The sequence below is a fragment of the Neolamprologus brichardi genome, chromosome 1 (genome assembly GCF_056152115.1).
Source record: "Neolamprologus brichardi isolate AB-2024 chromosome 1, ASM5615211v1, whole genome shotgun sequence".
NCBI lineage: Eukaryota > Metazoa > Chordata > Actinopteri > Cichliformes > Cichlidae > Neolamprologus > Neolamprologus brichardi.
In genome coordinates this window covers 408,124-422,939 of record NC_142104.1, presented here as the reverse complement: position 1 = coordinate 422,939, position 14,816 = coordinate 408,124, and the positions used below count along the sequence as shown (strand labels likewise).

Here is a 14,816-nt window from a genome sequence, read left to right as displayed (position 1 = left end):
CAGGTCTAGGTCCAGCTCTCTCTGGAAGTCAGCCTGGTTTCTCCAGAGGGGATGTCTGGTTTCTGGGAGCCTCTTTACCCTGTTAGCATTAGCCATCCTGTCAGATGCTAACAAAATAGGAGAGGCAGCTTCCAGTGTAAGAGCTTCGAGTTTGTGGTTACTTCCTGTTCATGCAGGTGATCTGTTTTCTCTCTCACTGACCTGCTCGCTAATATCAAAGGCCTGTGGTGATCTCACAAGTGGGATTCCTTTAGGGTAAAAAATGTATCCTGATACAGTACAGATACAGTACTGGTGCAGTAAAAAGTACTGACAGAGTACGTTTGAAACCTGAAGACACATTGGTTTTAGGTTCAGCTGTGTGGCAGGCAGGATTAGGACCCACACAAAGAAAAAAGAAATTAATTCAAAACGCAGCTTTACTGCCAGTAATCCATAGGAAACACAGAGTGGAGAGTAAAAAATACACAACTGGAATCTGAGCTGCACTCACTGACAGTCAAACTTTCACTGGACAAAAAGGGCTTTTACAGGTGATCCCAAACATGTCAGTTATAATTCGAATTAAAAAAAACCCAAAAAAGCAAAGGGGAGGAGAAACGCAGTCGTCCCGCAGACGGGTTTGGTGGGTTTGGTGGGTTTGAAAGGGCAACAACCAGGAAACAAGTCGCCAATCAAGCCTTCGCACTGCCTTTACTTCGTCTGCACGGAGCTACACGCACACACGCGCACACACACAAACGCACACACACACACAAACGCACACACACACACAAACGCACACACACACACAAACGCACGCACACACACAAACGAACACACAAACGCACACACACAGACACACACACACACAAACGCACGCACACACACAAACGCACGCACACACACAAACGCACACACACACACAAACGCACGCACACACACAAACGCACGCACACACACAAACGCACACACACACACAAACGCACGCACACACACAAACGCACACACACAGACACACACACACACAAACGCACACACACACACAAACGCACGCACACACACAAACGCACACACACACACAAACGCACGCACACACACAAACGCACACACACACACAAACGCACGCACACACACAAACGAACACACAAACGCACACACACAGACACACACACAGGCACACACACAGACACACACACACACACACACACAGACACACAGACACACAAACACACACACGCACAAACACACACACAGACACACGCACACAGACACAGACACACGCAGAAACACACACGCACAAACACACACACAGACACACGCACACAGACAGACACGCACAGACACACACACGCACAAACACACACACAGACACACACGCACACACACACGCACACAGACACACACAGACACACGCACAAACACACAGACAGACACACACACAGACACACACGCACAGACACACACGCACACACACACAAACGCACACACGCGCGCGCACACACACACAGACACACACGCACACACACACACAAACGCACACACACACATACAAAGACACACAAACACGCACACAGACACACACACACACACACACACAGACACACACACACACACACACACAGACACACACACACACACACACACAGACACACACACACACACACACACACTAATGTTAACACACAGGAAACCTCTGATAAGACTCTTGCCAATCAGCCTTCACTGGTTTTACTCGCAGTGACAACCTTCTGTCCGTCACACGGCACAGTCGCCGTGCTGCTGCCGCCTGATGTCTGACAGTGTTCGGTGTCACACACCAGCTTTAGCTCGTCACTCTCCATCTGGATGTCAGTCTGTTGCTCCTCTACAGCCCGCTTTCAATCAAACCTGTCACTCAGCCGCTCCCGAGCTGTCTTTTGCTCTCCTCGTCCATCAGCCGCCAACTTGATTTGTTCATCATTTCCTGTCCTTTTGTCGTGTTTCTCCCAGCATCGGGGGGGGGGGCAGCGTGGAGACAACCGAACAGGCCACTGAGTTAGCAGGTAGCTGACTGACAGCCGGCGATTGAACCGCTCAGACACGTCCCAGTTTACCTTCATCCCACGGACGCTTTGGGAGGTAGAAAAGAGTCGGTTTCATTCTCGCTCTCTCTCTCTGCCTCTTTTTTAATCTAACTTTGCGTGTCAAAACGTCAATTCCACGACAACGGGATGTGACAAGCAGGGCCTGAGGGGGAGGGGGGGCTGGCTCTGAATCGAGGCCCTGGTGCAAATTGATTTTGATTTTCCTCCAAATCAGTCAAAGTGTTCAGCTTTAATGCGAGCTGATCAGAGAGCCACTTGGAGCACGAAGGACGAGGAGAGCAAGACAGTAACTGGAGAGATTAGCTGGGCTGTCAGTTCGGAGATCAGTGCCCATCACTGTCAGCGAAACACACACACACAAGCCCGTTCAGCTATCTTAGTGAGGACCTTCATTGACATAATGGTTTCCCTAGCCCCTTACCCGAACCCTAACCATTAAAAATGAGTGCCTAACCCTTACCATGAACCTAACCATAACCTAATTGTAACCCTGACACTAAAACCACATCTTGAGCCTAAAAAGGCCCGTGTGTGTCCTCACAACTAACTGTTCTCACAAGTATAGTAGAATGCAGATTTCGGTCCTCACAAAGCTAGCTATACAGGAACACACACACACACTTGCTTCTCTTCACTGTTTCAGAGTGTACAAACCCTACATAATGGTTTTTACGTAACGTCCTGCAGACTGCAGAGACTCAAACTTCCCTGTAACATGTTTAATGTTTATTACACAGGCTTGGCTGTAATCTAGGCAAAATAACTCTTTAACAATATCACATTTCAACTTTTTTCCGACCCATCTATCAATTTTCTTGGCCTTATCCAGGGCCGGGTTGAGGGGGCAGCAGCCTGAGGAGAGAAGCCCAGTCCTCCCTCTCCCCAGCACCTCCTCCAGCATATCGAGGGGAACTCTGAGATGTTTCCAGGCCAGTCCTGAGCTCGAATCACTGCTGTCCTGTGCGTCTGGGGTCTACTCCTCCTGGTAGGACATGCCTCAGTCAGGGAGGCATTCTAGCCTCCTGTTGATGTGTAGGAGCAGCGGCTCTACTCTGAGCCCATCTGCAATTACTGATCTACAGGGTGGGCTATTTATATGGATACACCGTAATAACATGGGAATGGTTGGTGATATTAAAGTCCTGTTTGTGGCACATTAGTATATGTGAGGGGGCAAACTCCTCAAGATGGGTGGTGACCATGGTGGCCATTTAGAAGTTGGCCATCTTGGGTACAACTTTTGTTTTTTCAATAGGAAGAGGGCCATGTGACACATCAAACTTATTGGTAATGTCACAAGAAAAACAATGGTGTGCTTGGTTTCAACATAACTTTATTCTTTCATGAGTTATTTTTTCTGACCACTTATAAAATGTGTTCAATGTGCTGCCCATTGTGTTGGATTGTCAATGCAACCCTCTTCTCCCGCTCTTCACACACTGATAGCAACACCGCAGGAGAAATGCCAGCACAGGCATCCAGTATCCGTAGTTTCAGGTGCTGCACATCTTGTATCTTCACACCATAGACAATTGCCTTCAGATGACCCCAAAGATAAAAGTCTAAGGGGGTCAGATCGGGAGACCGTCGGGGGCCATTCAACTGGCCCACGACGACCAATCCACTTTCCAGGAAACTGTTCATCTAGGAATGCTCGGACCTGGCACCCATAATGTGGTGGTGCACCATCTTGCTGGAAAAACTCAGGGAACGTGCCAGCTTCAGTGCATAAAGAGGGAAACACATCATCATGTAGCAATTTCAAATATCCAGTGGCCTTGAGGTTTCCATTGATGAAGAATGGACCCACTATCGTTGTACCCCATATACCACACCAAACCATCACTTTTGTTGTTCCAACAGTCTTGGAGGGATCCATCCAATGTGGGTTAGTGTCAGACCAATAGCAGTGGTTTTGTTTGTTAACTTCACCATTCACATAAGTTTGCCTCATCACTGAACAAAATCTTCTGCGTGAACTGAGGGTCCTGTTCCAGTTTTTGTTTTGCCCATTCTGCAAATTCTGTGCTGATCTGGGTCATCCTCGTTGAGATGCTGCAGTAGCTGGAGTTTGTAAGGGTGCCGTTTGTGAGTAGCTAATATCCGCCGAAGGGATGTTCGACTGATGCCACTCTCCAGTGAGTTACAGTTACTCTCAGCTCCCAGTGTAATGTAATAGACACACCTACCCACTTCTGCAAGTGTGAAATGGACACGCACACGTGTCACACGGACACGGTGTGTATTACATGCTTTGTCATGATATCGTGTTGGCCGCTGTGTAACCAGGAGGCCACCAGCTGATGGAGCTAACAGAACCACCAGGTTTCTTCCTGTTAAAAGGGAGTTTTTCCTTCCCACTGTCGCCAAAGTGCTTGCTCATAGGGGGTCATATGATTGTTGGGTTTTTCTCTGTATCTATGAAGCGCCTTGAGGCGACTTTTGTTGTGATTTGGCGCTATATAAATAAAATTGAATTGAATTGAATTGAACCACATCATCTGCATCGGGCAATAATGTACCCATACTAAACCCAGTAATCAAATTACAGTTACTAATCACACCACTATGTTATTACTGAGTTCTCCAGCTGTCTGCACAGTGAGCAGACAAATCTAAATGGAATGGGGCCCTGTGGAGAAAACCAACTTGTGCTGGTTTCACTTCATACAGAAGGAGGAAAATAATGGATTAGTCTGCAATGTTTGAGGAGTTCATTCATAAACGCTGCTTTTATTTTGTTTGCAGTAGAGTGCCAACAAAGACAATCCACTGTAACTGACACGCAGCAGCTGCAGACGGCATGCTAGAACAAAGGTGGTGAAGAAGAGCGGTGAAGGCAGCAATGAACAGTCAGTAGGATCCATGTGGCCACAGTGTTTTTCTGCTAAATGCTCTCTGGACAGCTTAAACTCACCGACCTCCAATCAACAATCCAAGATGACGCCAGTGAAGGTAAAAATCTTAGTCTGTAATGCTGGTGATGGCTCTAGCTTACTAAGATCAAAGCAGAACTTTCCTATGGGGACACACTAACTCTGGAATGATGTCACTCAAGCGCAGCTGAAACAGCATGTAACGCAGGACACTTCCTGTCAGCAGGACACCTCTGTCCCTCTGACACAATCTGACTGCTGTTTTCAGCACCCCGATTTTATATGCTGTACTTTCCAATAGCCTAGAAGACAAATCCCCTTACAGTGTATTATACTGCAGTTCATACGTCAGTGTGTGTGAATGTGGCTCAGCTGCAGGGCGGGTGAAGCAGAGGGTTCAGCTGGTCGGCACAGCTGTTGGCCATCACCTAATCATGTGTGTCTGTCTTACACAGTGGTGTGATGGGCGTGTGTGTGTGGAACTGTGTGATGCTAATCAGGTAAATAAACTAAAATCACCTCATGTGTGCCCGTCTGCGTGTTGGGAATGACCGATGACAACGCATTTCCAAGGTGAATATTAGCCTGTAATGTTGTGTGTGTATGGGTACCACATTCATCATGTTAAACTTTTAGGCTTGGCTGAACTGCGTCTGCTGAATCTGAATCGTCACACGGTACGAAATGATCTCCCGTAACGACCGTCTGACTGATTGCGGTCCACCTTACCCTGTGGTGGGGAAACTGGATGTCTGTTCATTTGAAAGAGTTTGATGGCCTTAAACTCTGAGTGGATGGGAAGTGACAGCATCAAAGCAGGAGATAGACCCCTCTAACGTCACGGTCCCTCCTGTCGCCAAGAAAGTGCCTCTGGAAAGGAGGGGGAGGAGACGTTAGGAGGCATCATTGCAATGCAGAACTAAGCCTTCCCCATTACCACGGGCATTCGTCAGAGACTAAAGACTACAAAACCTCTTGCGTGGCAGTAATACAGCTCTTTGGATCTATGCATGCATTTCCATGCAGATGCACAGCCATATATTTCTCCTTTCAGTGTAAGTCCTGTTGTGTTTTTATGGGCTTTGAAAGGCCAGAGAGGATCACAAGCCTGTTTCCCATGAGGTCAGCACTTTCCTCCAGCGCAGGGATGGTCTTTAAGGTAGCTTGTAATGTGCAAGAAGACGGGACCTAATAGATTGATACACAGGTTTTGACATGCTATTTGAGCGTGCGGGCTTGCTGTAATTGGCCACGTCATCATGCATTAAATTAACGATATATAGAGAAGTGCCCTGAGACGAGTGTCTTGGCCCGATCCGTCAGCCATCAGCGCAAAGTGCATGTGACAGGCCTCTCTGAGAGGAGGAAGAGGAGAGGGGGCGGAGAGGAGGAGGGCGCTTTCTAAAGTATTACTCTGATAGACGTCTCACTGCAAACTGTCTTTTTCTCCAGCTACAGCTTTTATTCTAGGCATCGAGAAGCCACCCGGCCATCGCACTCGTTCACGCCGTAACTAGCTGCTCTGAGCAGAGGAAGTCCACTTTGGCCCAAAACCTTTGCTCACGTCTCCCTGCATCACGAACAAAGCTGTTAACTAGAAAACAAGAGCCTCTTAACCCTTTAAAGCCGGTCAGAGCGGGCACGCTGGATTTTGCATAACTATTTTTAAATCCCGGTAGCTCTGCAACCACATAAGCTAGCGCAATATTTTTTTTTGCATATGAAACCGGAGGAGTTGTACTTCCATCTTATGCCATCAGCTTGTCCTCGGTCACAGTTTCCTTCCACATATAGCTTTGCAAAAACTGCATAAAAAGCACTTGCAGCAACAAATACATAATATTCCAGAAACACGCTTTGCCGATCCGATCGTAACACTTCCTACATTAGAATAGACGTCAGCGCGAACTATCGCATGTCCGCCATGACCTGCCCGAAACCAGAAGTGATGTCATTTTTGCGGAAATGTAGTTTTTTACCATCAGGGCCTCATGAGCCTATACTGGTGTTTTTAAAAGTTATCTTTGACTTTATGACTTTCTGTGTCGTTTCTGGGATGCTTAGGACTCATATTGCACTGCTGGAAATAGTTTATTTTGATGCATATGCTGCTTTTTTGCAAATTTGCATCATAATATTTATTTTCGTTTTTCCTGCAGTGTATAAAAATTGGTGTATATCAAAAATAAAATTATGAAGACACTCAAAATAAATTTCCTGTGGTGGGAAACTATTTTGTGCAACTTTTTTGTATTTACAGTTTTGAGGGATAAGCCTCTTAAATTTCTCTAACTAGAAATATATGTTAAAAAAACAAAAACGATTTTCAATTTGTTTGTAGTTTATTGCACTTTTTTGCAATTTATGTAATTACTATGCACTTAATGCAGACATATTATTAAAATCTAGGCTGTAATGGTTGTATTGATGTATAGCAACTTGAAATGCTCCCAAAAATGGCTCCACAGCATGTAAACATATAATATAAGCTCTGGTGCACTTGGTTCTATGGTAGGCCTTAAAGGGTTAATGGACAATTCACTGAAAATGGTTATACACAGTATTTATTTCAATGTTATCACCATAGCACCAATTCATCACAACAGTGACCTCAAGGTGACCTTTATATATTACCCTACACCACCAGAAAGAAACCCCAACAATCAGACAGCCAACCACTTAGTGACAGTGGGGAGGAAAACCCCCCTTTTAACAGGAAGAAACTTGTAGCAGGACCATCATGTGAGGGGAAAGAGAGCAGACGGACCCAGAGAGGAATAATAATCACAACGGGACACGCTCCTAGTCAGGACCATGTTCTGGACTTTATTTGTGGTTCTGACTTTAGATTTTTGAAGGTTTTGATTGGAGTAAAATAAAGCAACATAGCCCATCAATCTGTCTGGAAACAAATGGAAATAATTACTTTAGCGCTCAATTCTCCTCTGTTCACTGAGCTCAGCATTTATTAGTACAAAGGAGATCAGTAGGAGGTGGAATGGCTCTCAGTTTCAAGCTTCTTTTCATGTTCATACGCAGAACCATCAACGCCTGTGAGTTTAGATATTTACCAGAACAAACTGGGAATTTCAAGCCAGCGAAAGAGCTCATTTTTAACGACTAACATGTTTGCTTACAGTTCAGAGGTGAAGAAAAACATCTCAGAATCACTTCCTCACTTACTCCCAGTGTGCGGCGGCACGGCTGCAAATCATTTAAAATTCCATGTTGTCTGAGAAAATCTGCATAAATACAAGTTAGTGACAGCAGCTGTGCAGCCAGCCACGTCCGTATTTAAGATGAGTGATTACAGAAGATTGTCTTGTTAGGACCACACAGACGTCTCAGGCGCCAACATGGAGTATTCAGCCTCAAATGCAGAGCTGCAGAGTCCTGCTACAGGCCACCTGCTGTTAGCTGGAGCCAGCTCAGCGTCACGGAAACCAGCCGGTTCGAAGGATATCCAGGAAGAACGGGACCGGCGGCTCTGCACTGACTCCCTGTCCAAATCTCCATTTACAAAAGAGCTATTTTCACTTTTTCACATGCCTCCAGTTTTGTGGAGAAGAGACCAGGTGAGTATTTTGTTTTCTCAGAGTGTATTCTTGCCTCGCTCATCATTTAAAGGTAAATAGAACTAAACCAGAGGTTACTGTATATATTTAACCTTTGTTTAAAGTGAAAACACTGAGACGACCTGTTCTTTTTTCTTCTCTTAGACATAAACAAAGGACGTGAGCACTGTTCACGTTTACAGACAGGGCTGTTTAATGGTCATACTACAGGATCCTCTCTGTGCCAAATTTCCATCCCCACCACATCAAACCTTCACCATTTCATCTGAAACACAGCTCAACGTTTAAGTCGTCTCTTGAATCATCACCTGTGATCTTTAACAGCCTACAACAACTGTATAAAACACAACAAAAACATCCAAAGAAATAATGTTATATAAGAACAGAGAGGCAGCTGCACAACCAAAGCACTGTGGAGCTCATAACCATCAACAGCACTGCCCGAGCACCGCCACCTCCATCCACCACAGGTGTGCCAGTCAAACCTGCAAATATTGGATCATGACAGGATGTCTGCAGCCCTGCCTCAGCGAATGATGCTGCCGTCTCGTAGCGTGAAGATGCTGTAGAACAAAAGGGTTCCTCTGAGGCCAGCGGGCGATCAAAAACACTCTCCAAATTATCGGAAAGAAATAATCCAACAGAAAAGTCATCTAATGCTCGTTTTGGCAGCACCTGCAGTTTTACTTACACAGTGAGTAATCACATCAGCAGTCACCTCGAGGCCCTGTAAGCTAAAGACCTACAATAACACAGAAAAAACTAAACTGTGACCAAGTGCTTGGCAACAGTGGAAAAAATCCCTTTTAACTGGAAGAAACCTGCAGAAAGATGCTCTGGGAGGGGCAGCCATGTGTAATTTTAATCAATGTTTCTTTTATAATGTATCAGTAGTTTTAAGATAAGTACTGAATAACATCAAGTATTTGACAGAAAAGTAGTTTAATTACAGTATACTTATTTGTGTAATTATTAGTTATTACTGACTTGTTACACCTGCCTTTAAGTCTTTGTAGTTCAGTGTAATTACAGGTGAATTAGTCATGCGCTACATTTACACTCGCTGGGTTTGCTCGAAAACATTCAGTCAGAGGATTCGCTGGTCCTGCCGGGCGTCACAGCAAACTCTTAACCTTCATTATGTCACAGTTTCCACCACGTTAGCTCCTGATGCTAGTTAGTGACCCTCTCTGTGATCACTTACAACATCTGAAGCTTCTCAGCACGCCCAGCTTTTAATGACATGCTAATCTATCAAACAAGGCCTCGGTGCAGACAAAGGAGAGCCGAGCTTTGTGCAAAGGGTTCCCAGATTAGTTTGCAATCTTGAAGAAATTATTAAAAAGTCTCACCTTGGCCTGACTGTCTAATGTAAATGGCACGTGTGTGAAAGGCTGTGTGTCCATACATGTTCATGCATATATTCATTTTATCTGTGTGTGTGTGGGTGTGATGGAAACACTGACTCCTCTAATCTTTAAATTAGCTCTGAAAAAGAGAGCGCTGACCTTTACACAGAAGTTATATAAAGTTCAATTTAACAAGCTTCTCCTCTCTGTGATTTATGAACCTGGAGGCTGAAGTGGAGCCCACTCCTTCACTGCAGGAGGAGCAGAGAGAAAAGTCTCACCTGTGGAGGAGTTGGCCTCTCTTTCCAACTTTTTATTGGTGTGCGTTTCTCTCTTTGTGTTCATCTCTGCTTTTCCCCGGACGCACATTAGCGCTTAGCTCAGATAGCAGGACAAAAATGACTCAGGCACTGAAAAGCAATCATGAATGTTGCTTCATGTGTCAGTTCATTTTCCCACTGTGGCTGCTGCTTTCCTTTCATCCCTTCACCTCCTTTCCCGTGGTTCCAGGTCCTCCTCCTCCTCCTTGCCCTGAGCTCACGTTAGCTCTCAGCCTGTGTTTCCAGGGGTTAAATCACGTCAAACCTGCTGTGGACTGGGCAGTGATCACATGAGCCTGCTGACCAATCAGTTGCCTGGAAAACATGCTCATCAAGATCCCATGGACCACCATCTCAAGCTTTAGTTTTAACCTCACTAGCACTGAGACATTCTTGGAAATTTGCTGTCTTAGCTTTATACATGCAGACATTGTAGCTCCAGCCTGGTTACAGGTTTAACTCTTTTCCCCCAACAGCCGACTGGCAGTAACCTCTGAAGCTCTTTCTGAACTGAGAAGCTGGTTATAGAACAACATGACTGGGGTTACATCACAAGTTTCTTTATGGAGGACGAGTAAAGGCGGCACGCTACGGCTTCCTCTATGGAAACGGCTGAATTGATCGAATAGCTTCATCTAAGCTTCATTTCACAAAACTGTAGTCGAAAGTCTGCTAGCTTGCGTAGTTTTATCCACATATGTGTACATGTTTTTAATATACAAGGATGTCAGCCTGTCACAGACTCACACACCTGTTTAATTTTAATCAGACTGTGATTTCTCTTCCTTCGTACACCTGTCCACGTTGACTGTGCAGCCTGATGTTCAGCTCAGGGATGCCTGATCAGGAAAACGTGTCCTGGATCTGTTGAGCTGACTGAGAGTGCAGGCCTGTGGAGCTCAAAGCAGAAAGGTGGGCGTTAGTAGAACTCAGCGGGGGTGAGACAGATCGAAGGGAAATAATGAAGACGAGGGTGAATGACAGCGACGAAAAAAAGGCCGGATGGGAGGAGGGAGAGCCGGGAGCAGCCAGGTGGCGTTTGAAGCAGGAAGCTGGCGAGACAACAGAGGCGGCTTTACTCCAGAGACACAGCGATCGGACACCACAATGGGAGTCACGCAGGCCAAACTGCGTGTGTGTGATGGAGACGTTCGGCCTTTCATTGTGTCTGCAGAGCACCTTTGTGCCATCCTGAGACACAATCCAACAGCAGAGTGTAACGGTGTGTTCACACCGAACGCGATGGACGCGAATAGAGCGTCAGGTTTACATGTAAAGTCAATGGAAAAGCGCGATGACGCGCGATTGTGGGTCCCGCGAAAATTCGGAAGCAGATTTGCGTCGCGAAAACGCCAAAACGCGTGAAACGCGCGTCAGTGTAGCGCGTCTGGCGCGTTTGACTCGCGAATAAAACCACGCGCGTGAGTTTTTGTGTTGCATTTTGTGCATACGCGCGTTTCGCGTCTACCGCTCGAGTTGGAAAAATCTGAACTCCAGCGTCAAATCGCGCCGCGACAACCAATCAGGAGCCTGGTGACGTGGCTCTGACCTAGGTCAAAGGGGCAGATCCAGCCAAAGCCCTTCATTCTTCATTCAGTATGGAGGAAAAGCTCATCAGTGCCGTGGCTAATCACCCGGAGCTATATGATGCTAGCTACTACTTCTACCGAGACAGGAATAAAAAGGACCTAGCTTGGAGACACATAAGTGAGGAGATCGGGCAACCTGGTAAGTTCATTCCTTCTTTTTAATTTTCAGACTGACCCGATGAACCCGCGCAAAAGCTAGCAAGCCCGCCTACTGTCCCGCTATTTTCCCACTGATGTACAAATACCTTTCCGCTAACAAGATAATGCGTTTATTCAGAGGACATCTGCAGGAGAAAGTGGAAGAGCCTCAGGGACACTTATAATAAGGAGAAGAAGACAGAGAAGGAGAAGAGGAGTGGGTCTGCAGCAGGATCGGGGAGAAAATGGAAGTTCTTCACGGTCATGGGGTTTCTGGACCCCTTCCTCACCCCGCGGGAGACTAGCGGTAATATGGTGCGGACCGTGGAGAACTTCTCCCCCGAGGACCAGGGACAGCCCGAAGAGGCAGCAGGGGAGTGTCAGTCAGAAGGTATGTTTACATTGAGTTAATGTAGGCAGTTAATTTATGCGTGTTGTCATACAGGAATATATTTTGTTTATTAATAAACAGTATACAGTAGTCCCGCTGTTCATCCGTCACTGCCTCGCCTTTTCGCTGATTTTTTTTATTGCACCGTACAGCTTTCAACAATGCGCATTGCATTCTGCAGCCCAAATGACAAATCTCCTCCGTGTCGTGTCTCCTGCGCTTGCCAAACTTATCATGTTTGGTTTTGATAACCATCACGTCCAATAGAAAAAAACAGCACAAAAACACTCATAACTATGACCCTCATTCGGAAATACACACCTGCACCGGGAGCAAAAAAGGCGCACAAAAGTGGCGCCGCAGACAGAGAAAAAGCGCGGCATAATACTTTTACGTTTTAAAATCCACAAAGGTTTTCACTTTGAGAATCAACTTGTGAGAACTGTGACTACTGCTCATGTGCTGCAATAAATGAGAGACCACTGTATATAATAATAAGTATATAAGTATATAATAATATAATATTCTCTATGACTATTGTCTTCAACCTGTTAACATTTAATATTGTCTTCATAGAGTCAAGTAATCATGCAGCAGAGTCCTCCCCTGTCTCTTCTCCTGGCTCTCCAGTTCCTGGTCCCTCAGCTCCTGCTGCTGCACCCACAGGTATGAACATCAAGCACTGACAGCTTTTTACTCGCTTGAATTCCCTTGTGATCACCTTTACTAAATATCTACAACCAATCTGTTTATATCCTGTTTTTTTTTATTTTGAAAATGAAAATCTAGTAGCAGCCTTCTCATTACTTTGTGTTGTTTTGTGCTGTGTTTTACAGGCCCACAGAGGAGGACAGCTCGAAGGCGGGCGAGGGACGGGTCCCAGGACGGTCCATCGGCGGTGGAGCTGGCCATCCTGGAGTCCCTAAAGAGGCCACGCCCGTCTCCAACTGAACATTTCCTCCTCGGCCTTGTTCCTGTTCTGGAGAGCATGCCGCCTCAGACACGAGAATTCGTGAAATTTCAAATTTATAAATTAGCTTTTGAAAACAGCACAGCTGTGTTAAATTTGGAAACATTGGACCCTAATGATCAGTAGTTTTCTGATGAGGCAGCAGCTCTCCAGGGCAGAAACAATGTTCTTATTTTTCTCCTCCTTCTCCCTGAGGCTCTTCCACTCCAAGCTGGGTCCTTTTTATTCCTGTCTCTCTGTAAATAGTTAAATTTCATATATTTATGATAAATGTTTTTGTTAATGAATTTATATTTTTTCAAATAAACATTTATAATGACAAAATGTCTCTGTTCTACTACACAGCAAATATTGGCACCCGACTTGACACAAGTAGAATTTATTTCATATTATACTAATGACAAAACATACTAATACAGTGGGATGCAAAAGTTTGGGCAACATTGTGAAAAGTAATTATTTTCTTGTACAAATCATTGGTTGTCACAATAAAAATAGTCAAATATATCATATAGGAGACACACACACAGTGATATTTGAGAAGTGAAATGCAGTTTACAGAAAGTGTGCAATAAGTGTTTAAATCAAGCAGGTGCATAAATTGGCGACACAAAAAAAGAGAAATGAAATAAATATTTAGTGTATATCAATGTGTGTGTCTCCTATATGATATATTTAACTGACATTTTTCATTGTAACAGCGATTCATACAGGAAAATAATGACTATTAATAAGGTTGCCCAAACTTTTGCACCACACTGTATATAGGAACATAGTGAAGACAAGTTACTTAAGAGAGTAAAAAGAGGTTAGTTTATTTTGGAGTAGAGCTCCATTTATTAAGAAAAATTTAAAAAGACAGGAACACTCTTTAGAGGTTTGTGGGTGGCTCTTAAAAGAGCCGTTGTGGGGAAGTCACTCGGACTTCAAACAGGCTACTCCTTTGGTTGCCAAGACACAGCTCCCTCCGCCGAGAAGTGAGCCATGAACTTCTCCCTCACCAGGACAGCCTCTCTGGAGGAGTTGTTTGCTGGCAAGGAACCTGGACAAAATTGTTTAAAATGAGTATTATGTGTACTGCAGTTACAAAATACATTATTGAAATTACAAAATTACAAATTACAAAACATAAATCTTACATAAAACATTTTGTAATTATAAGGATAATTACATGATATATATTAGATATAATCTAAAACAGTCTGCGGGGATTATATACAAATATTCAACTATCCCAGAATTAAACCAGGTCTAAATAAAAAGGAGTGAGTATCACTACAAAGGTTAACTCAGTGGTCCTAATGCTACAGTTTGATATCAGCAAACACCGAGCGCATACATTGATATGACACCACAGCCATGCTATCATTGCAAACACTGATAACAGCATAAATCGAATTAAATCGGGACTTGATGAGACCTTCTGAGTATCACTAGAAATATTATAAACAGTCGTCTCCGTACCACAGTTTGCTATCAGTAAAAACCGAGAGCATTCACTGTTAGCATAGCACATCCACGTTAGCAGTGTATAAATGGATA

The 14,816-nt window shown here is 44.8% G+C and overlaps 1 protein-coding gene across 1 annotated transcript; it reads left to right on the top strand.

Moving 5' to 3' along the window:
• The first annotated feature begins 11,416 nt into the window (after positions 1–11,416).
• Positions 11,417–13,598, top strand: LOC148106229 (uncharacterized). The gene is made up of 4 exons (XM_087829548.1): positions 11,417–11,914; positions 12,053–12,304; positions 12,881–12,970; positions 13,141–13,598. Exons 1-4 carry the CDS (start codon positions 11,785–11,787, stop codon positions 13,398–13,400), a joined length of 732 nt encoding a protein of 243 aa, XP_087685674.1. The 5' UTR covers positions 11,417–11,784; the 3' UTR covers positions 13,401–13,598.
• Positions 13,599–14,816: the final 1,218 nt, after the last annotated feature.

Bases quoted from the DNA above. Each gene is read 5' to 3' on its own strand.
- LOC148106229 (XM_087829548.1), top strand. From the start codon at position 11,785: ATGGAGGAAAAGCTCATCAGTGCCGTGGCTAATCACCCGGAGCTATAT. The intron at 11,915-12,052 runs GTAAGTTCATTC...GCGTTTATTCAG, and splicing joins TGAGGAGATCGGGCAACCTG to AGGACATCTGCAGGAGAAAG. The intron at 12,305-12,880 runs GTATGTTTACAT...TTGTCTTCATAG, and splicing joins AGGGGAGTGTCAGTCAGAAG to AGTCAAGTAATCATGCAGCA.